Below are 27,759 nucleotides of genomic sequence, written 5' to 3'. Positions count from 1 at the left end.
CCAGAGAATGACTTCCTGCTAGGGGAGGTCTCCGGAGGAGGTGGCCTTTGAGTGAGTCAGGTTGTGAAGGGTGAGACTATGCAAAGCTTGCACAGAAGCCTACACAGGGAGTTGAGAGGGTATGGTATTTTAGAGTCAAAGCCAGGGTTTCAGTTTAGTCTTTTTCTCTATAGTGAGGCAGTTGTTTAAAATGATTATTAATATTAAATAATATTTTAAAGCAGAGGTGAATGGAAGTTTAGAATAATAATTTTTAATTAATTTTAATTATTTTGTTTAATTTTAATTATTATTTTTAATAACAATAGTTTTCAAGAGTGTTCTGAAAGAGATTATAAGGGAGCTTGGTGTTACAGAGAACTCGAGGATTTTTTGTTTCCTCTTAAAATCACCCAAATAATGAGGGGCTCTCTATTCACATGTATTGCTTAGTCTGAATAATGTTATTACCTAGGTAACATATTTATTCCATATTTAAGAAACATCTTTTAGTTTAAGTCTATCTTCCAGTAAAAGCTACCTATTCAACCATTATATAAAACTTGTAGTTCTGAAGACACATCTAGATCATTTACCTTGAATATTTTAGATAGTTAGATGTAGTGAAAGGTAATATTGTTAGGAAAGGCAGGAATGCTATTCAAATGATTTTGACATAAAGGAGGTTTTTAGCAATTCTGTTTTTTATTACATAGCAATATACATTCATCACAGAAAATTTAGGAAACATAATGAAAACAGATTACTTCTAATCAATAAGGAGAAATAAACTTTTGGGGGGGGGTTGTACAATTCCAATCACTAAATAAAGTTTTAATATTCATTCAGATTTCAGAGTCATAGTCAACCAGTAGCTACATTTAATACTTTTTTTTTTTAATTTTTTTTTTAATGTTTATTTATTTTTGAGACAGAGAGAGAGCATGAACGGGGGAGGGTCAGAGAGAGAGGGAGGCACAGAATCTGAAACCGGCTCCAGGCTGTGAGCTGTCAGCACAGAGCCCGACGCGGGGCTCAAACCCACGGACCGCGAGATCATGACCTGAGCCAAAGTCAGATGCTTAACCGACTGAGCCACACAGACGCCCCAATACTTTTTTTTTTAACGTTTATTTATTTTTGAGAGACAGAAAGAGACAGAGCAGGAGTGGGGGAGGAGCAGAGAGAGAGGGAGACACAGAATCCGAAACAGGCTCCAGGCTTTGAGCCATCAGCACAGAGCCCGATGCGGGGCTCGAACCCACAAACAGCAGAATCAAAGAATCATGACCGAAGCCGAAGTCGGATGCCCAACCAGCTGAGCCACGCAGGCACTCCTACATTTAACACTTTTTTAAGCTGACAAGAGTGGTTTTTCATCTTTACATATTTTAGTGACTGAATTACCATGACACAGTTGAGAGTTTGGTCAATTTATTATTACAGTACATTCTGATTTTTATTTAATACGTAAGGTAGTTGTTTTGACTGATGAAGAGTTTAGCCTATTTGATTAAATACTAATAAAGGACTTCGTTTAAGTGTTTATTACTCTTACTAGCAGTTAGACATTGCTCAGAATGCTGAAGCAAAAAGGAACCTTAAAAACTGTCTGGTTTGCCTTCTCATTTTATAAATGAGGAAACTTTTTTTTTTAATGATTTTTCCATATAGACTATTTTTTTTAATTTTTTAAATGTATGTTTATATATTTTGAGAGAGAGCATGAGCAGAGGAGGGACAGAGGGAGACACGGAATCTGAAACAGGTTCCAGGCTCCAAGCTGTCAGCACAGAGCCCGACGCGGGGCTGGAGCTCACGAACTGTGAGATCATGACCTGAGCCAAAGTTGGACACTTAACCGACTGAGCCACCAGGCACCCCGGAAACTGTTTTCTTCCAAGCTGCTGTTCCAGTGACTTCTTTGTTTAGATTTTGTTTTGTTAAGCTCTCGCTTCATTGCAGTCCTTTCTCTTCCTGGTCAGGCTCTGTTTTTTCCACCTCTCAGCCAAGGGTACAAAGAAAAAGGAGACCGAAGAGAGGAGATAACATGTGCCAGAGAAGTAGAAGGAGCCAGTGTAGGTCTGGGTGTAATCATATAACCAGCCTGGAAGGAAGGAATGATCTCTGTTAGCAAACCTTTCAGTTAGTAATTCTCAGCCATATACTGCTCATTGAGGGAAGAAGCCTCCTGTACTTGTAGGTATCGTGACCCAACAGAAAGTCAGGCTGCTTGCCTGGTATTTTGGATTGATGAAGTTAAATCTGTTCCACTTGAGTTAGGGGTTTAACCCTGTGGGAAGAAAGCCATTGTGGAGCCAGAACTCATCTTGTCTTATAGTGGAAATTAGGAAAACTCAGGGATGCCTACAGTTTGATTTTATGATGAATCTTATTCGAAAGTCACTGTTCTTACAAAGAAAACAATTGTGAATTGCTACTGTTTCCTGAAGAAAAAAGTGAGAGAATTGATTATCTTTTTTCCCCTCACTGAACAAACATTTCAATAATTACTATGTTCCCAACAGTTGTTGAAGAAGGTAATGATATTAAGCCAAAACAGACATGGTTCCTGCCCTCAGACTGTACAGTTTAGTGGGGAGTTGGGTATTAACCACGTGAGTTACACGTGCCATCAGGGCTATGAAGGGAAGGTTCAGGAGGCTGTGAGAGCATATGAAAAGGAAGTGACTATTTAGTCAAGTGGGTTAAATGATGACTGTAAATCCCCCTGAATCAAAATGCTCTTTAATCAAGAATGGGTGGGTCCACCATTTGGCTAATGGCACATACTATTATATGCCATTTTTAAACGAAACACTTTCTTTTTTTTAATTCCTTTTTTAATGTCTATTTATTTTGAGAGAGAACATGCATGCCTGTGAGCACGGGAGAGGTAGAGAGAAGGGGAGAGAAAGAATCTCAAGCACGCTCCTCACTGCCAGTGCAGACCCTGATGTGGGGCTCAAACTCATGAACCATGAGATCATGACCTGAGCTGAAATCAAGAGGGAGATGCTTAACGGACTGAGCCACCAGGTGCCCTGAAACACTTTTCTTAAAAACTGTGTATGGTGGCAAAGAATGTGCAAGGCAAGAATGTTTGTGTGTGGCCTTCAAACATTGTTATAAAAGTCAGCCCTATGGAAAGGCAAATAATGTGTCAGTATTGTTATGATAGTTTTGACCTCCTAGCCATCCTAAAGGTCTCAGGACCTCTGGGTGTCCACTGACCACACTCTGAGAACTTCTTTTCTAATTTTTTTTTTGTTGTTGTTAAAAAAAAATTTTAATGTTTATTTATTATTGAGAGACACAGAGCATGTGCAGGGGAGGGGCCGAGAGATAGGGAGACACAGAATCTGAAGCAGGCTCCAGGCTCTGAGCTGTCAGTGCAGAGCCTGATGCGGGGCTCAAACTCACAAACCACAAGATCATGACCTGAGCTGAAGTCGGACGCCCAACCGACTGAGCCACCCAGGCACCCTGAGAACTTCTTTTCTAAGATACTATATGCGTATTATGTTTGTAGATGCAAATTGGCTTTTAATCCTAAAAAACCTTAAAAAGTTAAAGCTATTATTCTGATCATTTATTGAAGAAGTTGTGGTGCTATATGCCAGATGAAAATATCTGCCCTCATAGGGCTTACGTATTATTTTAAGTAGGCTCCATGTGCAACATGGGGCTTGAACTCACAGCCCTGAGATCAAGAGTCAGATGCTGTACTGACCGAGCCAGCCAGACATCCCTGATTTTCATTTTGGAACATGGTTTCTCACTGAATGTTAGCATATACCCTTTTCTTTTTTTGGTCTAATTGTATATGTCTTTATCTCCTGTCGTTTGTTTTTTAATTTGGTTTTGATATAGATAATTTTTTTGTTTGCTTCATTAGCTTTATGTTTCCTGTTAACTGATATAATGAATGAATGGAATGTTTTATAGCCTCTTAAATTCAGCTAACCTTAGCTTGCTTTTTACCTATTGACCCCTTGTTGGATCAGTGACCTCATTTAAATGTTTCTTGGAGTTAAGCGTGGAGAGAAATGGAGTAGGACAAGTCTTTGTGTTATATGGGTTGTGATTGACCTTTAGATATCTAAGAGAGAAATAGGTAGGTGACCAGTCGCTCAAATTTCTAGAAAGGAGGAGGTGTAGAAAGTACCCAGACCCTTTCCTATCCCTTGTCATTCTTGCTTAGTCCCACCAGTACAGCAGATTTACCAGTATATACATAGCCTGCGAAGTATAAGATAGGGACATTAGAAGAAATGCTCCAGAAAAGACTAGTAGTTTTTAGACAAGGAAGTGGATAGTGCTGCTAAAAAGTCAGGAGGACATAGCTGAAAATAGTGAAAATGGGTGGTGATGGTGGTTGTCTTTATAAATCCCAGAAAACTGGTAATAAGCCTTTCATTTCACATATAAAAATACATTTAAAGTTAGAATGTTGGGGCGCCTGGGTGACTCAGTCAGTTAAATGTCTGACTCCTGATTTCTGCTTGGGTCACGATCCTGGGATTGAGCCCCACATGGGCTTCGTGCTGACAGCACGGAGCCTGCTTGGGATTCTCTCTCTCCCTGTCTCTCTCTGCCCCTCCTCCCCCTCTCAAAATAAATACACATTAAAAAAAATAAATGTTGGTAATTCAGAACCCATCGTATTCTAATCGTTTTATATGTAAACACCTAAGTTGACATTCAAAAGACTAGGCTGCTTTGTGGACAGCAAAAGCATTGTGGATGAGAGAGAAAAATGAGATGATGTACCAGCCATAATCCAGGAGAGCGTGTGTCCATCTAAGTGTCCGCTCCATGCTGAGTATTACCATATGTTGCCAACACTCAGGAGGAGGAGTACCCTGGCAGCTGGTACTGACTGCCTAAGACCCAAGAAGTGCCCTGTAAGCATTTCTTCGGTGTTTCTGGACTACCTGCCTCAAATTCACCTGAGATGCATGTTAATCGTGCAGATTCATTGGCTTTCCTTAAGCATAATTCGTCATGGGTGGCACCCAGTTGATTCTCATGCACAATAAAATTATAGTCCATATTATTTTCATGTGGCTATGGCTATAACCCTTATTTTAAGCAGGAATGTCTAACGATATTTCTTGTGATAATTGAAAACAACTAAGAAGGTAGAGCTCAGCTTCCGTAAACAGTTCTGCAAACTAGTTTTTTTATAGTCAATATGAAACTTGATATTTAATAGAGGGTTGTAAATTTATTTTTTTAATGTCAACACTTTTAAACTATTCATCATTTTATGGGTAAAGCCATATGTGTTTAAAAATGAGTTTACCATCCTAAAAAGTACCTCTGATAGCTCAGAACTTGATTGTTGAACCGAGTTATGAATCCTCTTTATTAGGATTACTGTTGTAAGTTTATTATTCGTCATCTTGTTAAAACTTGAAATACACCCAGAAGGCCCTTAATTCCCAACTTCCTTGATGCTGGTTCAAATTAGTGGTTGAGAGTTCCATGAGTGACTTGAGGGTTTTGAACCAGAACTTCTAGCTGTTGGGCTACAGCATAGTGGCAGCCTTCCAATGTACAATGATCTTTTGTCCTCCCTGGAGTCACTGGAGCCACTGCTGGCTATTAGCTGCCTTGTCATTTTACTTAGGGCATACTGTTATAAATTTTTTTTTTTTTTTTAACATTTTATTTACTTTTGAGACAGGGAGAGGCAGAGCATGAACAGGGGAGGGTCAGAGAGAGGGAGACACAGAATCTGAAACAGGCTCCAGGCTCTGAGCTGTCAGCACAGAGCCCGACACGGGGCTCGAACCCACGGACCACGAGATCATGACCTGAGCCGAAGTCGGCCGCTTAACCGACTGAGCCACCCAGGCGCCCCGGGCGTACTGTTATAAACATTTTCTATATGTGCCATGATGGGAAAAGTCTCGGGAAACGGTTTAGCAAATTTAAACCTCACTGCCTTTGAAGACAGGAGCTCTCTCAAGGCCCCCTTGATAGAAGTTTGCAGTAAGATTTACTGGCAGTGCTTTATGTATTTGCTCTATGCTATGAGTTTCATTAAAAGGATTATGCTCTGTGTTAGGATTTTGAAGCTTGATTTTTTTTTTTTTTTGGCCCTGTAAAGGAATATATTTGTGAAGGAAAGACTACCCCACCCATCCCCTCTTTTTAAACCAGAGTAGTGAGCTATTTGGAATTTATTTGCGATGTTTTTGTAGGGATTCGTCAATCTTAGGAACACTGAATCCAAATACAATTCTTGGGGGCTTTATTGTTTGTGAGGAAAATAATCACTGAATAAATAATGATTTACATTACTTTCTTTTGCTTCTTCAGGGAATAATATGTTCCTCCGGGTTTAGAGGACAGAGAACTTTGCTCTGCCTTCTTACTTGTCCCCACCTACCCTAACCTGCAGAGTGGATTTACAGCACATCAAAAAGTGGAGTCATTTTATTTGTTTTCCAAATAAAATTTCAGGCCATAGAGAAATTCTCAACTATAGGCCAAGATGATAAATCTGTAGAGGGCATGGTTGATGAAAGGTGGAGTGAGGAACAGGTGGAATATTTGTTTCATGTTATATCTGAAATGAGGATAGGCTAGAAATAGGAAGTGCCATTTCATGAGGAAATGAACTTATCTGTGTTAATGGCACAGAGACAAGCTTAGATGAATGAATTTCCATTTTAGCCATTGTCTGTTCTTATAAAACACAGATGAAGAGTTAGTATCAAATTACCAGTTTCCCTCCATGGCCTCTCTGATGAGGCGTGAGGTTGACAAAAGCAGGAGAGAAATGTACTGCTCTGTTAGGAACTACTTAACTTTAACTTACTCTGGGGTACAACCAACTTAGAGCTGTTTGGCGTTAGAAGTGACTTTCTTTGAGTTTGTCGAAAAAATCACTTGTGAAATACCTACTTAATTGAGTGAAGCTTCAGTATTTTTTTAAGGTCATTTTTATTACAACACAGCTCAGGATGTCTTCATTCAAAGGTAAGAAAACAAGAGTTAACCAATTTGCACTATAACCAAGTAATAGTGACTTAATCAAATTTTCAATTAATGAAGTAGAGAAAGAATGTACATTCTAATAATTCTTAGTTTTAGAGGTTCTCGACTCTTGTCCTGAGTATTAAGTTCTGGAAGTATATGTGACAGAGTGATGGCTATACCGTGACCCCATATGTTGTGGAAGAACATTAAGGGAATAGCTTTTTCTGGGTTTTTTTTGTTTTTTTGTTTTTTTAAGATTTTGTTTTTAAATAATCTCTACACCCAACGTGGGGCTCGAACCTACAACTCTGAGATCAGGGTCACAGGCTGTATCCACTGAGCCAGCTAGATGCCCCAAGAGAATTTTTGTTTTCTTTGTGTTCCCCATAGCTTTGTGTTCCTCCTAGCATAGCTAGGAGAGAGCTATGCTAATAAGTTGCTTGATAATTATTGAACGAGTACTAAGCTATAATCAAATAATTACGATGTTTGAAGGACTTCTCAGATATTTGTGATTGGTTTAAATATACAAAAAATATGTATATTAGCATAATAGAGGGATTCATCAGGTGGCAGTGGGGGGCATGTGGAAGAGAAGGAAACTGCATTCAGTTTTATTTTATAGGCAGCTAATATGGGCCCTTGGTGGTTTTATTTTGAAGTGAAACTGAGCCTTTAGCATTTTTAAAAAAAAATTTTTTTTTTTTAACGTTTATTTATTTTTGAGACAGAGAGAGACAGAGCATGAACAGGGGAGGGGCAGAGAGAGAGGGAGACACAGAATCTGAAACAGGCTCCAGGCTCTTAGCTGTCAGCACAGAGCCCGACACGGGGCTCAAACTCACGAACCGTGAGATCATGACCTGAGCCAAAGTCGGACGCTTAACCGACTGAGCCACCCAGGTGCCCCGAGCCTTTAGCATTTTTGAGCTCACAGGTCCAATGCCTGATACAAGATGAAAAATTTCACGTTCCTGCTTGTACGTTGGAGAATATGATTATATGCTTTGCTCAGTGGTTGATCTTTGTATTTGTATTACTTTTTGCAGGTTCATTTTTGTTAACAGGGATCTACTAGAAATACAATAAGGTTTCAAAATACCAGTACTTTTTACTTTTCCACAACCTTCCAAAACTTCTATCTGGGCCAACTTGTAGTTCTGGATACTGTTTACCAACAGGTAATTGTGGGGTTTGGAGGAGCAGGGTTAGTTGGCCTGTGCCGAGGTGAGGAAACCTGGAGCGACCCTAATACTGTCTTAGTCTGAAGCAGATCATATTATTAAACTAACATTGAATTTGTCGACTGAGTATTAAAAAGGAATAGAAGAGGGTGTGGGGCGGAAGAAGTGGGGGGGGGGGGAGCGTGTTTTTTAACTTTGATCCATTTCACTCCCTGTCAGTTATTTTCATCGGAGATGGTACAGATTTTGTTGCTACTATGTTTCTTCGCATATTCAGAGTTAATGAAGGTCTGTAAATAGTATTCTTGCCCATAGGCTCCATTTACATTTATTAAAAGAAAAGTATTTTTTTAACTCAGTCATATGATTTCTATGGGTTTCTTATGCTTTTTTTTTTCTTTCCTTGAATTTTTAAAATGTGTTCTGTCGGACGAACTTGTTTTTCTCTTTCATTTCCATACAGGAGGGAGAAAATATTGTTCATATAGTTGATGTTACAGTTTTTAACTAGTGTTTTGACTAAGGATTATTGTGAAAAGTTTTACTGTTTGCTAGCTTCCTAATTTTAAAATGCCTGTAATCTTTTATAGGAATTTCAACTTTTGCAATTTGATAATAACAGATCTGGGTAAGTACAAAATGAGAATCTCCTACAGTTCTGAGAATCTAAGTTTGGTTGAGAATTTAATACTTTATAACCAGTAAGCCTTGTGATTTAGTTAAAGTTGCAGGCAACAGTGCAACGGCCCACACCTGTTGAGAGCTAAGTAAATCTGTATGTAAATCAGCATTTCTGTTCTTTCTATGGTCCTTGTGCTGGACTCAGAAGTTAGGAACAAGTCTAATGGCTTTTGTAAAATCCTCTTGTCGTTCCACAGAGGAGTGACTTACAGGAATAAAGACTTAACTGAAGTTTCTGCCTTTAACAAGATGCTTAGTTGGCATAGTATAGTCAGTGAGAGATCATGTTACAGAGAAGGAAGTTTGACTGGATTTTGTATTAATTATAATAATAATAATCTTGTTTAAGATACTGTGAGCAGCTCCCAGATTTAAAAATCTGTATATAAGCTGTCAGCAACAGCCTTATCAATTTCTTTGACTATCTTGTAGAACTTATAAAAAAAATTATGATTGCCTAAATAATATTTTCTGAATTAGTGGGTAAAAATTCTTTCATGAGCTGTCCTTTTCCTCACATATAGTGCTAGGGTATTATGGACATTGGGTAATAAAAGGCTTGTAAATTTTTTTTGACTCATTGATAGTAAGAAACGTTTTACATCACCTATATTTTATATGATGTGTGTGTGTGTGTATGAACTAAAAGTTTAAAATAAAGTGATGCACACTGTTTTTTAATCTGTTCTGTTGTAGTCTGTTCTTTTTCATTAAAAAAATTTTAAAGGTCATGACCATACAATTTGATTTCAAGACCCACATACATATCTATAACTTTTCCCTTTCAAGTAATAACTCCTCACAAAACTTGCCTTGCCTTCTCATGAATTGAACTTTTTTTTTTAATGTTTGTTTTTGAGTGAGAGAGCAAGCCAGGGAGTGAGGGCAGTGAGAGAGGGGGACAGAGGATCCAAAGTGGGCTCTGTGTTGACAGCAGAGTGCCTGATGCAGGGCTTGAACTCACGAACCATGAGATCAGGACTTGAGCTGAAGTCAGACACTTAACCGACTGAGTCACCCAGGCACCACATTGTGTATTGAACTCTTTAAACATTTTAAGATGTGTACAAAAACATATAAAACATGAAATCTCTAAACATGTTACATCTCTTTATCATTTGAGTAAGATACTCTGTGCCTGGTTACCTGTTACCTCATACTTTGGCCCCAAAAGGCTTGGAAAGTTTTAAGGTGTCACTGAGATGGCCTGTGAAGAAGGGTCAAGATTGAAAAAAGTGCATCGGTGAGCTATATTTGAGCTTCATTTTTTCTAGCTTGCTGACCTGCACACTATCCACGGAGCTGCTCTGCTAAGCATCTCTGGTGTTTAGTCTTCTGATACTGGTCCCTATGTCACAGTTCTGAGCCTGACTTTAAAATTCGAGCTTGCTTTCCAGGTGTGAGGTAAAGACTGAGCTAGACCACATGGGCAGAGGTGTGCTCATAAATGCAAATAGGAGTTGGTTGTATATTTGTATAAACTTTTCCTTTAGGTACACCTAAATTGAACCTCCGGCTATGGTGCATTTTTTTTTCTTCCGTTAATAATTTTTTGCTATTAATACTATTTTTTCCTTTTGATATTTGCCAATTCCAGGTCTTAACATTTAGGTGCAAACCTAAGTAATATCATTATAAAACTTAGTTTTTAAAAAAATCATAGTGAGGCAAGATCCTGTCTTTTTTCTATTTCACTTCAGGACTGAAGGAGGTAAAAGGAAGCTGAATTCCTGTCTGTGGATAATTGGAAATGCTGTAGTAATTTGTACATTTAAGCATGTTGAGAACCTGTAGTCTGTAAAATACTAAAGTTTAAGTCTGTTCCCTAGAAGTATTTCTGAGTAGTCTTTTGATAGTCTTGGATTAGATGGTCAGCAAGCAATGGACAAAATGTCCATTTGGGTTAAAAGTGCATATAAAATAATAATTCGGTCTTTAACTGAAATCATCAGAACTCCCAAATTTTTCCTGCAGTTGCATTTAATATTCACCAGTGGCCCCACCACCTCCTCTCCACAGGGATTCTGGCCTGTAGGCCAAGTATCCTCCTGCGTTTGGTACAGATAGAATATGAAGGGCCTCCATCATCCCTCTTGGAAAATAAGAGATGCTGAGAAGCCCTGGACAACTGTATGTATGCTCCATCGGAAGAGCAAAAGGGGCACGCTTGCTACCTTCGAGCTCCATATTGAGTCCTGCTCAGATAGAAGATGCTAGTGGTTTGTTTGTTTGTTTGTTTTAAGGCATCATAGGTCTTTGAGAATCTTCTAAAAATCTGGATTATCTCCCCAGGCAGGTAAACATAGCACATAATCCTTGCTCTAAGACTCCCAAGATAATGTCAGAAACTGCTTAATTAATCTGTTCTTATCTGTTGCATTAATCCTCAGATCCTTCTGGATTGGTGATGGGAGTGTGAGAGTTAGTATAGGAACAGCAGAGGTAGCATCAGTTTTTTAACCTGATGTTGCCATTCATTGCATGTCACCATTTGGGTCAGCATTTTCTTTCATTGCTGTTGAAGTTTGCTCAGAATATAGCTAAGCTGTTACCTGCTATAGGTGGTCCAGAAAGGACAGCCATCCCAGCAAAGAAAGCGGCAAGTCCCAGGAACCTGTGTATTCTAGAACTCCCAGACAGATCAACCTGTAGGGATAAGAATCCAGTGTTAGCCATACTGAGGGTGAAATTCTATGGAGACTATGGCTACAAAGGGACAAATGCTATGAACAGTTGATTTCCAAGGTGATTTGGATGGCTTTTTGCCTTGACATTATAGAAAAGCTGAGGCAAACAGGGAAGAGTCGTGTGCTAGGCAGGCAGTGTTTTCATTGTGATCTTTGAGGTGACTCAGATGCACCTTTATTTCCTGTCACAGATCTTCTCTGTTAGGAAATGGTATTTACATTCTAAGCAGATAGGGGTATTCCTGAATCCACCTATGGCTAAATACCAGTCATTGGTTTGTAAGAAGTCAGTTTTCCCAGGTTGACTTCAGCTTTAGACAGCTTGGTTCTTGAATAAGTACAATATCCTACAGCCCTTATGTTAATATTGATATCAGGCCAGAAGTTTCCCTGGGATTCTGTTGCAGTAGATTCGGGACCTAGTTCTGAGAAGAATCCATGGGATTCCAAGAAGAACAATTTCGATTCCTTTTGGGACCAAGACTTCATGTCAGCTTGAGGTAAAAATAGAGAGTGGTTAAACAATGTCCCTGTTAAAGTACACAGAACTTGTCTTAACAAGAGAGAAGTCACACTGGTCAGGAAGCCCCAGGTTTTTCTCAGGGAACTCTTCAAGATGGTGTCTTAGAAGGAGCCAACGAAATTTCCAGAGCCTAGGGAAGCAGTAAACACAGACTTAACACGCTGGGACACTGAGAAGCAAAGTGGAATCCTACTGATCCTTTTTTTGCTTTCATTTCTTTTTTGTCCCATGTAGGTAATTCTCTCGTCATCCCTTCCCCCAAAGGTAAGATGAATCACTGGGCAGGATATATAGCTAGCTGCAGGGTTTCTTCAGCCTTGCGTATGATTTTTTTTTTTTTTTTAAATTATAAAATTACAAAATACCTATTCTCTTTGGGGAGGTTATCATTGATGCTTGTTTTTACTGAATGCTTTAACAGTGTTAATGAGTGTGTCTGCTCACCAGTACAGGAAGTACCGTTGCCAGGTAACCACCAGCAAAAACGGCAAAGAAGATGGCATAGGTCATAAGTAGTGGAAATGTGGTGGCCAGAGGAGCAAGCAGGTTAGTGAAACCGCAGAGGATGAGGTAAGACTTGTGGTAATGATACTTCTTGATCCAGTCTTGATCAGCAACCCATCCGGAGACTATTTGACTGACTGTCTCAGTGATGCCTGGAACAGCATTGAAAGACCTTATGAAATCCTAATTCCATTTGCCTAGCCCCTTTGAGAAGTGTAGCTGCATTAGACCTCCTTTCCTAAAAGTAATATGGCTTCGTCCTGAGACTAGGACATATGAGAGAAAAATGGTCTCATTTGTCTGTCGACGGATTCTATCATTTCTGTACCTGTTCCAAATACATCTAATAAAATACCGAAAAGGCTCCTTCAGAGTTGGGTGGAAGACCCTTCAGGTATTTTTTTTCCTGATTGCATTTGGAAAGCTCGTACCTCCTGACTGGGAATCCCTGCTTACAGAGGACCATTTGCTCAGGAGGCCTTCCTCAGAGAGGTCCTGCAAGTGAGGGAGTGAATTTTCTAAAAGACTCCTAGACTCTCTGGTCAGTGTGCTGGGGAAGTCATATGGTGGAAGACTGGAGACTATAAATAATAAAGTCTTACGTTGAAAAAAAAAAAATAGATGTTGGGACTCTTTATTATGATTGTGTATGAGGGTTTGGTAATTAATTCCTCCTCTGAAGGTTATTATGTTGGAATTAGGAAATCTGGAAGTGGGTGGTCATTTTGAACATTGGAGCTATGGTGTATCTTGAATAAAATTTAAGAACCACAGTTTCCATTCAGTAGCATGATAATAGACGATTCTTAGTTTTTATCGATTATAAGCTAATGTAGCAGTTAAATAATGAAAGATTTTCACTAAGAGTAGCATAAGCTACCGTTGTTTGGTACTTGTAATTCTTCCTATGGTTTTAGACATGAATTGTTCTACAAAAAAAAGGGGGAGCGGGACAGAAAATGCATCCTATTATTCCATTTCTGTTCTTACAGTTATTTCCTAGGGTACCTATGGAAACTTTATGTTAGGTTCTTTGGTCTTATTGCATAGCCCTAAACTGATCTGAATTGATGACTGCCAGGCATTTTAGTGAAAAAAGGCAGTTCAGCTTTGTATCTTTTTCTTGTGTACACAAGCTTTAGTTGACTGAAGTGAGGTATCTTTGCAGTTGGAAATGGGGTATGGTCAGTTTTGTAAGGACTTGGTAAGCAGTCTTTTCAAGAAATTCGCAAGAGAAAAGTTAATATTGAGCTACTTAGAATTTCCAGATGCTTAGAACAATCCAGTTCCATGTCATTCCTTTTCATTTTCTTAAGTTCTCTATTTGGTCCTTTGAGAGGACCCATCTCTTGAAGAAAGCATTTTGTTTTCTTACATTTTTATGAATACACACTAAAATGATTGTTTTCATTTTTTTTAATGTTTATTTTTGAGAGAGAGTGTGAGCAGGGGTGAGGCAGAGAGACAGGGAGACACAGAATCTGAAGCAGGCTGAGCTGCCAGCACGGAGCCCGACACGGGGCTCAAACTCAGGAACTGTGAGATCATGACCTGAGCCAAAGTTGGTCGCTTGACCAACTGAGCCACCCAGGCGCCCCAATTGTTTTCATTTTTAACTTAACATTAAAATTTATTTAAAAATTTTTAAGTTTATTTATTTACTTTGAGAGAGCGCGTGAGTGGGAGAGGCACGGAGAGGGAGGTAGAGAATCCCCAGCAGGCTCCGCACTGCCAGCGCAGAGCCCAGTGCGGGGCTTGAGCCCAGTGCGGGGCTTGAACCCACAGGCTGCAAGACCATGACCCGAGCAAAAGTCGGATGCTCAACCGACTGAACCACCCAGAGACGCCCCTCGAATTTTTTTTAAATATCAGCCAGCCCATTAGTGACTAGCCTTGAGAGACATATTTATCTGTCTTACTGTGAGTTCAAGGGAAAAAGTTCTTAGCTACACATACTGATAGAACATTATTGAATGCTTACGATGGGCCAGGAACTATTCCAGATGCTACATGCATTGTTTGTTCAATCCTGGTAACCTTACGAGGATAGGTACTGTTATCACTGTATTACAGATGAGGAAATTGAGGCACAGGGAACACGACTAACTTGCTGAAGGTTGTACAGGTAGGAAATACAGAGCAAAACCCTGAACCCAGGAAGTCTAACTCCAGAACCAACCTGTGTCCTATGCTGGCTGCCTGTGGTTTTCCTGCTTCCTGGAGTGGCTGTTGCCACTGGGCACCAGCTTTTTAAAACCGAGTATTTATCCAACAATTATTTAACGGGGGCGCCTGGGTGGCCCAGTTGGTTAAGCGTCCGACTTCATCTCAGGTCATGATCTCGCGGTTCGTGAGTTCGAGCCCCGCATCAGGCTCTGTGCTGACAGCTCAAAGCCTGGAGCCTGCTTCCAATTCTGTGTCTCCCTCTCTCTCTGCCCCTCGCCCGCTCGCACTCTGTCTCTCAAACATAAACATTAAAAAAAAACAACCCTCAAAATAAAAAAAAAAATGAACAAGCCTTGCTTGGGGGCCACTGTCTGCTATAGGGAGCCTGTGTGTAAGGTACAGTGACAGGTCTGTGGAGGGATAGCCAGGTGCTCCCACCAGCCTCCAAAGACTTCTTTTTCCCTGGCCCTCCCACAACTCCTTTAAAAACCATTGTTTAGTTTATAAATAAAATCGGTAACTTTTTGTAAAATTAAGTTCCTTTTGAGTTTGAGGTTAAAGTAAAGCTTCCTTACCAGCTACCGAAACGAGGAAGGTGGCATCCATGAAGTCAATCCCCAGTGTTTTGGCTCTGGCTACCAGGTGAAAAGTAGGGATGAAATATGCCAACTGACTGAGGAGGAAAGACCAGGTAAATATGTAGAAGAAGGGATTTTTAAAAAGGGAAATGTCGAAGTTTTGCTTACAGCTCCGTGAAATAGCCTCTTTCTCATAACCGTCTTCATTGGTTATTAGGAACACACGGTTTCCATCAGGCCCATTGTTGAACTCTTTGCTTTTATTTTGTGACACTATTAAACTTGGACCAGGTTGTCCAGCCTTCTGCATAGCACTGTCCCTGATGGTGGTGACCTCTTGTGTCTCATTGCAGGATGACGTTTCTGTCGCACACACTGCCCCTGGGTTACTTGTAGACAAGCGGCTACTTCTCTTTTTAACATCAGAATTGTTCTCGCTTGCAATATGGATGGGTCTTAAGAGCATACTGGAAGGCACCAAATTCAGTGTAAGTGCTCCAAGTAGTATAAGGGCACCTAAATAGGGTAGAGAGAGAGTGAGAAGTTAAGTTAAATATGACCCCTCTCATTTCACAGTACTCTGTGTTCTTAGGCTCAGAAGGGGCCCCACCACTAAATGTATTCTGTCATAGTGTAATAATTCCTGAAGACACTACTTTGTCCCCTAAACTTAACTGAAGTATCTAAATCTGTTGACTTCATTTTTAGCCCTGCACACCACTGTATCCTTGTGGAAACAGGGCATCCTTTGAAAATAGAAAACCAGAAAGCTGCACCAGGAGATGGCGTGGAAGGAGAGAGTGTTGTTTGTGTAAGAGGAAAAAAGAAGAGGTTTGGGTGGGGAGCATGCGGTGTGTGTGTTGGGGGGGGGGGGTAATATTTGAAATGTTAGAGAATTACAGTGTGTTTTAAATAGCGATTCAGGATATCCTGAAGTAGGGATATAGATTTAGGGATAGAGAATACAGCATTAAGGGGCAAGCCTCTCATCTCATGACTTTTTAAATTTCCTTGAAAGAAGACAGATGCCAGTCTCGCCTTGGCAGCTGAGTAGTTGCTTGGTCTCAGCATGGCCTGACCAAAGCTGTGGGCTGTGCCTCGTACTTCCGGAGATGGAATTGGCTGTAAGTTCGGCCGTCTTGGCTTATGGATTTGCCGGCTCGTTCTGTGTACCGTGAGGCCACCGGTGGGTTTTCACTTGGGAAAGGAAAGAGTCAACAAGAATGCTCTGCAGGTAGAAATAGGCTTGTGTATATTCCTACATATGTACTTCTACCCATAGATACACGTATGTTTTTCTAGTACTTTAAGATGATTTTAATCCTTAAATGTTTTAGCGTAGGCACAAAGAAAATTGTGGTCAAATGGTGTTCATTTGTTTGTGAAAACTCTATAGTCGACGCTGTATAAAAGGCTATGAATTAAGGAACATAATGCTGTTTTTACCCCCCCCCCCCGGTTTTTTTTTGTTTTGTGTTTTGTTTTTTGTTTGTCTGTTTTGGTGAGCTGGATGGGGGAGGCAGTTTTAAAGCAGATTTGTCTTAAGGGAAGATGTACAAAGAGAATGCTTTCATGGTGAAAGAGGAGGAGGGAGTCCTCGGGTCCCGAGGAGTATCACTTTCCCTGCAAGGTGTTTCCCCAGCTGCACAGAGTGCCCTCCCTTTGCTGAACTCAGAGTTGCTCATGGCAGCTGGCAGAACCCGCAAATCATTCAGTACCTCTTCTGCTGTGTGTTCTCCCGGGAAGAGGAGGAACATGTCTGCTTTAGAAATCATGCTTATTTCCTCCCCGGCTCAAAAATCCTTCACTTGCACTCATCAGAGTGGGGGGTGGGGGCGGGGGGAAAGCTAAACATTAAATCTTACAGAGTTGATAGTTTAGAAACAGAATGACTCACCTGTCCAGTCATACAGATCTATCAGGACTTTTGTTAAAGGTGCTAACAGAAATGTGAGTCCCATCCCAGAACGGGCAATAGCTGTAGAAAGAGCCAGTCGTTTTTTGAAGTATTTGGTAGTTACCACAGCAGCTGTTTGGTACAAGAAAGCAGCACCCAAACCTAAAAAACAAAAACAAAAAACCAATAGTGTGGAATCACATGAAGTGACTTGGTGCCAGATGATCTCTTCTCCCTGACCTGAGATGTAGAAGGAGGCCTTTGGGGCCCATGGACGAGACGGTAAAGTTCCATCTTGCATAGTCTGGTTTTTACAATGGACTCACCAGGTAAAAGTCCCATAGTCACACAAAGAAAGGGAATGCTAGTGGCCCAGCTGCTGATCAGATATCCACCAGTAACAAGGAGAGCCCCGAGAATGGAGGCAGTCTTCTCTCCGGTTATGTCACAAATCATGGCAACCAGAGGTCCTCGGAAAAAGGAAGAAAGGCAAATACTGGGTAAGTGCTTTGGCGTTCCTGATGCACAATTTAAAGCAACCGAAGGAAAAGGACTTGGGAGTATTGTGTATCCTTTAAAAAGGTGTCTGGCTTGGGTTTCTTAATATTCTGTTTTGCTTTTTGGAAGAAGAGTTGTTTTGCTTTAAAGAGAATTGTAAATAAGCTCGTTTGAAAATGCATTATAAAACCGCAACCTGAGGGGCGCTTGACAGGCTCATTCGGAAGAGCATGCGACCCGATTTCAGGATCTTGAGTTTGAACGCTGTGTTGGGTGTAGAGATGACGTAAATAAATAAAACCTAACAACAGTAACACAAAATGGGATTGCATCTGGTGACTCAGGACTAGAACAGGGTTCAATCATTAATCTACTCTACCATGTTTTAGCCCCAAATAGAAGCAAAAAAAGAGGAATTGGTTCTCTGTGTTGTTTTAAGTGTGCTTAGGTGATGGGCCCACAACTTCCTGGCCTGATTTCCCAGAAAGACTGGCTCACTGAACCGATGTTAAGGCACTGTGGAAAGAAACAAGGCATGAAAAATTGAATCATGGAAGTAAATAGTTGAATTCTTCAACTTTCTTTGAATCTTAACTTTTCTGATTTTGCCAAGGAGAGGCTCAACACTGCAAGCCTTGAACTTTTCTCAGTCTTGCCTGTTAATGAATTTGAGTTTTAGCAAGCTTCAATCTTAAATGACTGACAGATGAGTCTTCTTGGAATTTCCCTATGTGGTTCTTTTCCTTGGACAGCAAGCTTATGGCCAGCTTTATACCTGCAGAGTAACTAATTGATGACATGATGGATCCAATCCAGCCAGTTTGCCTTGAGCTGCTTTCAAATTCTTCTTGGAAAACCACAAAGAAAATTGCAAACGTCTTGGTCATTCCCATCACAAACACATTTACCTAAATCAAAGCAGACCAAAGTTCAGTATGAGTGAGCCATTACAGAGAAGGTCACAGATGCTCATGTTGATGACCCCCCCACCACCACCACCCCCAGCTCACCAGGATTTACCAATTTGTTTGAGGCTTCCTCATTTTATTATATTTTGTGGGGGCGGCCATCCCCATGGAGTGTCGAACTACTTTATGCAAAAGTCTCTCATTTAATCCTCATTACAGGGCTATGGAATAGATGGTTTTTTGGAATGTGAAGTTTAAAGAGATTAAAAGTTGCTCAAGATAGGGATGCTGGAGGTGAGATTTGAACCCAGATAGACTGACTCCAGACCAACCACTCTACCGTCCTATTGGGATACCATCTGTTAGGGGCACCTGGCCAGCTCAGCTGGAGGAGGAGCAGTGACTCTTGATCTCAAGGTCGTTTGAGCCTCATGTTGGGTGTAGAGATTACTTAAATAAGTAAAAAATTAAAAAAAAAAAAAGCATCTGTTAAAGACCGCTAATTATAGTTACCTTCATGAGAGAAGCACGTTGGTCCAAGAGACGAAGAATTGTTCCCATCAGTTCTTAGATTAGCTTTGCCTTAACTTTGCTTAAACCGAGTACCCTTCCTCACTTGACAAGTAGGGTTACCATTCACTTTATCATCCAAATAGAAACACTTGAGAGTGGAAAACAGCACTACTAATTTATGCCAGAGCAGCAAGGGTTAACAGGTTGGAGGGTCACCTTACGGTTGGTCATGTGCCCCATCCTTTTCTATTGTCCCACCTAACCCTCCTTGCCCGCACCACCCTTCTCCCTTCTACTAGGAGGAATGTTCCTTTTGAGGTCAAGTTTTCTTTCTGTGGCCTCTTAACATTGGTTTCTGAGAATTCTGATTAGTTTGGGGGCAGTTGAAGATCAGTGGTCAGGAGGGGGAACTGGAAGGGAAGCCACTCGGCCAGGGTCTGCAGCCTCTCAGAGCCGAGCATGTGTATCCACTGCCTCCAGGGGCTTCCTTGCTTCCGCTTTCTTTTTTGTCGGTGGCCTTGACTTTTCAAGGCCACTTTCTCAGCTCTCTGCTCTCAGCCTGGCATCACTTAAGAACCACAGACCCCGCTAATTCCACTTAGCTCTGTCCACGTGGCAAGTATCATCCCCTGTCACTCTGCCCTCATCTCACTTTGTGCCCACTCCACAGACAGCCGGTCACTCAGGGTTTCTGAGTGTAGTAAGTGTGAGCACTCTCCTGCAGTCAGCCTCTGTTGGCCTGAATCCTGGCTCCACTTCCAGTTAGGGATGTGACCTTGGGCAAACCGCTTCACAGAATTTCAGCGTTCTCTTTTGTAAAGCCAGGAGAAAGGAAATGTTACCTTGCTCAGAGAACGGGAAGATTGAGAAAATTCGGGTTCTTTATAGCATTTAATGCTCAAGCTGTTAGCTGTGATTCTGTTATCTTGCGTAGCCAACTGTATCTAACCCAGATCAACTCATCCAAAACTGAACTCCTCTCCCTTATCCCACGCCTCCTCTTTTCATTGGTACCACCCACTCACCTGCCTCCTCTTAGGCATCTCTTTCCCTCAGCTAGTACATGCCAAATAAGACCTGCCCCCTCTATCCCCCTCACTCGACCCTTGTTTCAGACGAGGATTATTTCTTGTGTGGACTAAGGAGCTAAGAATCGGTAGTGTTCCAAGGTTGTGTTGCAAAAAGTTGGGCACGGTGAGAAGGCGGTCCCTTAGTGTATTTTTCCCATTCTGAGTTGATAGTAGCCACAAAATCCCCCTTATTCGGAGTGAACAGTGCCATGGACACCTGGGCCGTACCTTCACAAGTGGAAAAGACGTGATCAGGGCCTCATTCAGGCCGTTTGTAATCCTAATATTCCTCAAAGGTGCTTCTATCAGGAAACGAGGCTAGAGAACAAGAGCAAGCCTTGGGTGGCCTAGGCTTGTTTTTCTCATTTCGAAGTGCAGAGTGGTGATTGCATCATCTCGTGAGCAAGGAACACCACGGTGAGGCACATTCTGTAAAATGCCCTTCCTCTTTTTCTGTGGACCCGGGTCCTGGGCTGGCATCTACACGGGTGCTGACGTCTGCTCTTAGCCACCTGAATTTGGCTAGCTTCTTGTCCCCCAGTACAGGACCTTTCTTCTCTGGTCTGTCCTTGATGTGTGGGCGTAGCAGCAGTGGGTGGGTAGGACTTGTCTCATAACTGGCTCTGCGTTTTCACTGTGTGTCAAGAAAGCCAAGGCCACAGCCTTTGCATGTGCCCTGCCTCCCTGCCTCCCTCCCTCCCTCCCTCCCTCCCTTAACTTGTAACCTTCCAACTTTGTTTCTCTTGACTCCTATCTCAAAACTCTTTTTCCCAAGGTCTGGATTTTCCCTTCGTTATCCGAGCAGGCTAGGTTCTACTACGCTGTCCCAGGCTCTCCACCAGCGTCGGGTGGGTTTCAGGCCTGACCCAGAGTCCGCCTCAGACACTGAATGGGCTTGCCCCCCAATAAAAGCTCCTAGAAATTCTCCTGTGACTGACCCAGCCCCCTCATTTTCTTTGTATCTTTAAGAGCACCCCCAACCCCAGTGCGCACGCAGTGAGAGCTCCCTCACCAGGTCCATCTGACTAGAGTATTGTATTGGGAAAGGGCACTGGATAAGCCACAGTGGCCCCTTTTGAATAGAGAGTATCAGGCCTTGTCGGAAATGATGGGGTAATTACTGTTTAATAACCACTTCCTTCTACCCTGGGTCCCTCTCTGTTATCACCCCAGCTCTTCCTTCCTTCCTGGCCTGCACAAACTTCAGAGGAGAGTCTGCTAGGCTCTCTCCACTTCCTCACATCCCGCCACTGGCTACCGATTCTTAGCGAGGCTACCGGAGTCTTCCTTGTCGCTGACCTAATGACCCGTCATTTCTGTGGCATCTGACCTCACGGCAGCACCTGTTCATCACTCCTACCTCCTGGACATTGCTATCTCTGCATCTGCATCGACGCTTCTCACTTTCCTCTGGGCTACTCTCCGCCCACCCTCTGACATCGATTTTCCCCAGGCTTCTGCCAAGTTGCTCTTCTTTCCCCTCCCTGGCCATTTTGCACCCCCTGCCCGTTGGCACAAGCCAGCCAACGTATGCCGATGACTCCCAGATTTCCGTGTGCAGATCCTGTGCTCCACATGCACGTGGGCTGCTGAACACATTAGTGGTTACATCACATGTCCCTCAGACTCCAGGATGAAGCGATGCAAGCATCCTCACATGTCCTTCCCTTGTGTCCTCCAGCTCAGTGAGTGACACCTGTCCTTCTCCAAGTTGCCCAAGCCACCAGCCCAGCACTCTGACTCCCTCTTGTTCTGACATTCAGTTACCATCCAAGTCCTATCAGTCTGTCTTCTCAATATTGCACAGATCTCTAGTTCATCCGTCCTCATTGCTGTTGCCTTAATTTAGGGCCTTTTTTTCTCACCCAGGTTATTACAGCATCATTCCAGTGGATCTCCCTGCTTCCAGGCCTCTCCCCCACCATCATCCACCCTGTAGGCAGAGCTATTTTCCTAAAAGGCACATCTGATCCCATCATTTCCCTTGCTTTTTTTTTTTCATTAGCTCCTCAGCCTCAAGATGGAAAAAAAACAACAACAAAAAACAGTGTTTTTAATATGCCCTACAAGGCCCCTGCTCATCTCTCCAATCTCATTATTCATCACCTGGTTAATTCATAAGTGTGTCCATCAATCCCTCCATCCGTCTTACCCATCCACTGACAGGTATTTATTGAATGCTTACTATATTCGAGGCTGTTTACGAGGGGCTGGGCTTACAGTAGTGAGTATATGGTGGTGACCAAACAGACATGGCCCCTGCCCTCATGGGACATTCAGTCCAGTGAGACAGACTGAATACAGAAAAAAAGTCATGCAAATATATAGTTACAAAGTCTGGCAAGTTCGTTAGGATGAGTCCTTAATTTTATTTTTTTAAGATTTAAAAAAAAATTGAAATCTCTACACCCAACATGGGACTCAAACTCAACCCCAAGATCAAGAGCCACACACTCCACCCACTGAGCCGGGGCATCTCGAGAATGTGTCCTTTTTGTTAAAGTAGAGCACTCCCAAAGAAGATTTTGTTACTGGATTTTTCTGTTTTGTTTATTTTTGAGGGAGAGGGAGTGTGTGCATAGGCAAGTGGGGATTGCAGCTCAGGGCATGATCTCTAGTTCTGTGGGTTCAAGCCCTACATCAGGCTCTGTGCTGACAGCGTGGAGCCTGCTTGGGATTCTCTGCCCCTCCCTGCTCCCTCTGTCTCAAAAATAAATAAACATTAAAAAAAATAAAGTAAGCTCTACACCCAGTATGGGGTTTGAACTCATGATCCCAAGATCAAGAGTCACATGCTCTATTGACTGAGCCAGCCAGATGCCCCTGTGCACTTGAGTTTTTAAACTCATCTCAAGGGCCTTTCTGTACCACTCTTTTATTAGCTGGTTAAAACACATAATTCTTAGGTTGATAATCTGAAAACATTTATAATAGGTCACAGGATAGACTATACAACTATTCTCATACAGCCACTAGTCACATGTGGCTGTTTAATACTAAATTAATTTTAATGCAATTTTAATTGGGTGCTAATTAATACGTCAAAATACATTGGAGCTTCCTTTTCCAAATTAAGTGTGCATGCAGGGGACACTAAAGGCCCGGGGTGGGAGGACTTGGAAAAGGGGTATGGAGTTTGCACTTGATTTGAATGTGTTCCTGAGGGTGTTTGTATGAATGCATTTTGCACTTTGGCACCTTACTTTGTTTCAGTTGAGTTTCACTAAACTGCAGTGAAACTCCCATAGTATAGTTTCTCCGTTGCACTAGCCATATGTTCAAGTGCTTAATAGCTTCCAGTTACTGGATGTCTCACTCCCCTTTCCAGGAATTCATCTATTGTAGAAAAGTATACTTGTAACTCACGCAGACCCCAAACCACACACTCCTTTAAGCATCTATGTACACCACTGCAGCTAGTTAGCTGGAGTTAATTGTTAACATTTGAGGACTCGGTATATTTTTTTGTGCTTTTATAAGTGACGTCACACGGAAAAGTGGGACCTTAATTATCTGCTTATTAGACAGTTTTCTTACCGGCAACTAAATTGGTCAAGTCGCTTCTGTCCTCAGAGGATAACATAGGAAAAAGTAGGACTCATCACTGGGGAGAAAGGTGGGAGATCTGGAGATCCTCACCAGCAAGGCCAGTTCTGCAAAGCCTGTGATTTGCGGAGGTGGCCCAGCCACAGGGAGGGCTCTCGCACTAGGACATCCTTCATTTTCTCATTAATAGCATTTCGGAGAGGGAAAAAAAAAAAAGTCCACATTCTTTGGTAATGAAGCTAATGTTTAACAAATAGTCCTCCAGTTAGGAGATCTGTATTACATAACTTCTGGCTGAGGTCCTGTGCCCCTCCTTTCCCCTCTGTCACTAAGGAGGAGGCCTGATGGTTTCCCATCGTCCTGCTTACAGAGTTCTTAGTTACCCCATTGTGGTCTGCACAATTATTAGCGGTCACCGGGACCCGCGCTCCCATCTTTGTGAGCTGCTTCCTGTAGGGCTAAGCAGGGGAGGAGGGTCAGGAGGGAAAGGATATCTCTGTGAGCACATCTGAGAGTTAATGCTCAGTTAATCTGAGCATTTGGGAGCACTGATGAGGAACTGTGGGGCTGGCACCACTGTCACAGGCTTGTTTGGGCCACAGCTGGAATGGCACCCTCGCATGTTCTAGAATGAGACCGCCAGTCTCACGACAACCTGAAGAGCTTCTGGGAGGATCAGTTCATTAAAAAAGAGTGCCTAGTCCAGTTGCTTACCGATGAAGGACATAAATCAAGCTCTAGTTTCAGAATCTCCATCTTCTCCTTTTCCAGACATGCCAGAAATAAACATTGGGGGGCACCTGGGTGGCTCAGCTGGTTAAGTATCCGACTCAATTTCGGCTCGGGCCATGCGTGACCTCATGGTTCCTGTGACATGGAGCCCCGCATCCGAGCTGACAGCGTGGAGCCTGCTTGGGGTTCTCTCTCTCTGCCCCTCCCCCACATGCATCCACACGTGTGTGCCCTCAAGCTTGCTCTCTCTCAACCAAAACAAACATAAAAAAAAGAAAAGAAATATACACTGGGCCTCATAAGTTATGGTTGTGGGGACGGGTTGTGAAGCAGACAGCGGTGGAACAGAGGAAATGTCCCCGTCCCCTAGGGGAGAGGGAGGTTGCTGCCACGTGTGTGCTGGGGGGAGCTGGGAACCCATCCCAGTAGCACTTTTTGGCGCCTTCCAGTGCTACTTCCGGGGTGCTTAACTGTATGGTTGCACATGTGGCCAGGGCACTCTGGGCTTCGGGATGATAGTGAGGAGGCGACTGGAGGGGAACACTTGGGCCTTCACTCAAGGGGACCGTTTTCACCTTTCTCCCAGGTTCGGTGTGGGCTGCTGACTTTGGCAGCTGTTGGCAGTTCCTAGCTTTGCTCTGAGCCTTTCTCCCAAGAGCTCTCTTTCGAGCGATAGGAAAGGGGAAAGTAAATTCTTACCAGGAAGAAATGAAATACAACCATCCATCCCCAACCTCCATCCAGGGCTTTAGTGTAAGGCCGGGCCTTCCCTGCCCTCCGCCGCATGATGGTCGGTCTCTGTGACAAATCCAAGGCAGTTGATTCAGTTGACAAGAAACTGATCTAAACTCGTAAACTTTATTTTTCTCCGTGGTACAGAACCACTCGTAATTTCTTTTAGCCCCCCCCTTTAAAGACGGATGATGTCCTCATTTCTAAATTGTGTGTAAATTCCCTGATCTCGGCCTCAAAAATGCAAACCGGACTTTGTACCATCTTTGGAGATCTTTCTAGAGGCCTGCTGCCTAGCTTCACCTGGCAAGCCCAGATGGCTTTGACAGTTCTCTTGGCATGTGCCCTTAGTTACCTACCAAGTCTGCCGGACTGTAATATCTCCTTATCCCTGTTTATTCCGTGGTCACAATCCAGGCAGAACCATGGGAGAGGGGAGAAAAAGCCAATGAAAGGCCGCGATTTGAGGGACATCAAAGTCACCACAGAGATCTCTCTTCCACCACTCAGTTTATCTCAGGGAGGAATTGCAAAGAAGTTATCTGCAAAGGCTGACCTCACTGGTTGTAGGGTGGCCCGCTCATAGCACTGTCCTCTGTGGCTGTTCTCCCCCTTGGTCTGTGAGCCACATCCTAGGGGAAGCTCTGTGTTATTCTCTGGCCCTCTTTAGGGAAACAAGAAACGGACGGGTACCCTTGGGTTCGGGAATTCTCTTTGCAAAGCAATTGCTGAAATGAAAATACTCTCAGGGACTAAATAGACGTGCCAGCAAACCGCAATGACTGTTCCTCGAATGAATCCTGGACCAGAAAAAAGGCCGGAAGAGTGTTTGGGAGGTCACTTGTTTACCAACTTTACAGTCGACAGGGTTAAATCTCTTGAGTATGAGGGGCGCCTGGGTGGTTCAGTAGGTTAAAGTCTGACTCCTCTTGATTTCGGCTCAGGACGTGAGCTCATGAACCGTGATATCAAGCCTGCTTGGGGTCCTTTCTCTGCCTCTCCCCTTCTCATGCTTTCTCTCTCTCAAAATAAATAAACTTTAAAAATCTCTTAAGTGTGATGGTGATCTTATGGTTCTGCGAGAGAATGAATGTTCTTGATCTTAGGAGGTGCCTGCTAGAAAGCACTCAGGAGTAAAGTATCATAGAGTCTGCTGTTTTCTCACAAAATCTTCAGTTAAAAAAAAAAAAATATATATATATATATATAGAGAGAGAGAGAGAGAGAGGGAGGGAGAGAAATAGCAAAGAGAAAGGTAAATATTCTGAGGAAGGGACACAGCTTTCTTTATTTCCCACTGTCGGATTGGCAGGCAGGCTCTTGCTTTCTGGAAAAAACAGTCAGCTGCCAGCACATGTGGAATGACCTGGTGAGCAGGCAGGGCGGATGGGGGGTGGGGAATGGGGGAGATGCCAGTCCCTCAAAACATTATAGAAAACCCACCCCAACACACAATCTCGTTTTTTGTTTTACCTTTGATGTGGTGTTCAGCAAAGGAATCCAGATGAGGCAATCTGGGAAGGAAAAGAAAGTCTACGAGTTTTCAGAAAGTCACTTTTTTTTTAAAGGCATTTCATTCCGCTGCACAGCAAAAACAAGCGAGCCTTCTAAGTCTGTGAGGTTGAGTGGACTTTACTTCCAAAGGGGAGGAGGAGGAAACACTGTGATTTGACTGACATTAACCCAGGCACTCCCTCCAATCACCTAGACTCAGAAAGAAGTTTTCACCATCGACTCAGAAGCAAGCATCAGAGTAAACCGAGTAGAAAATTCTTTTGGTAACTGTTGTCCAAGCAAGGAAGCTGTTACACTGAGGGGACTCTAATGTCAAGGTGGTTTCTGTAAGCAAGGGGCACCTATGTGCCCCTAAATAAACTACCTAAGAAAACAAATGAACAAAAAAACCAACCAAACAAAACCTTGCTTTGCATCCACCCTTTTCTCTAGAAAAGCATCTCCCTGGACTTTCGAGAGAGTGCTGCTAATCGCTTCTGATTTGACACTGCCTGATGTGAATTGGTTTGTGTTGAAATAAACTCAACACTTCTTAAAAATTTTGTTTTAATGTTTACTTTTGAGAGAGAGAGAGACAGAGCAGAAGCAGGGGAGGGGCAGAGAGGCAGACACAGAATCCGAAGCAGGCTCCAGGCTCTGAGCTGTCAGCACAGAGCCCGACCCGGGGCTCGAACTCACGAACTGTGACATCATGACCTGAGCTGAAGTCGGACGCTGAACCGACTGAGCCGCCCAGGTGCCCCTAAATTCTTAACCTTTTTAATATGCTTCAGTTTATCTTTGAGCAGTTCTGGTATCAGAAAAGGGAAAAAAGGAAGGAGACCCCTGAGTACCCCCCAGGAGCAACCAGTAACCAGGTGCAGGTGCCCACGGGGCCCACTGAGCTTGAGGCTTTCTTGTCACCTCAGCAGGTCACAGGTTGTAGGCAAAGTCCCTCTTGGATTCTAGCTTCACAGCCTTTGCGTTGTAAACTGTCAAACTTTATTTGAGCATTTCTTTTTAAGGACATGGTCCAGAAAACGGACTGGGTTCAACTTAAAAACTGTCTCGGGT

The 27,759-nt window shown here is 42.7% G+C and overlaps 1 protein-coding gene across 1 annotated transcript; it reads right to left on the bottom strand.

Moving 5' to 3' along the window:
• Positions 1–1,094: 1,094 nt before the first annotated feature.
• SLC16A4 (solute carrier family 16 member 4) lies at positions 1,095–26,838 on the bottom strand. Its single transcript, XM_058716256.1, is given in 10 exon segments — positions 1,095–2,036; positions 2,039–2,086; positions 11,390–11,483; positions 12,492–12,703; positions 15,293–15,811; positions 17,193–17,354; positions 17,519–17,662; positions 18,466–18,598; positions 25,159–25,257; positions 26,665–26,838. Coding segments are annotated over 9 exon segments (1,452 nt in total). The 5' UTR covers positions 25,246–25,257; positions 26,665–26,838; the 3' UTR covers positions 1,095–1,983.
• Between the last annotated feature and the right edge of the window lie 921 nt (positions 26,839–27,759).

The sequence above is a fragment of the Neofelis nebulosa genome, chromosome 2, assembly GCF_028018385.1.
Source record: "Neofelis nebulosa isolate mNeoNeb1 chromosome 2, mNeoNeb1.pri, whole genome shotgun sequence".
NCBI lineage: Eukaryota > Metazoa > Chordata > Mammalia > Carnivora > Felidae > Neofelis > Neofelis nebulosa.
The sequence above is the reverse complement of the archived record's forward strand: the minus strand, read 5'-3'. Positions and strand labels throughout refer to the sequence as shown.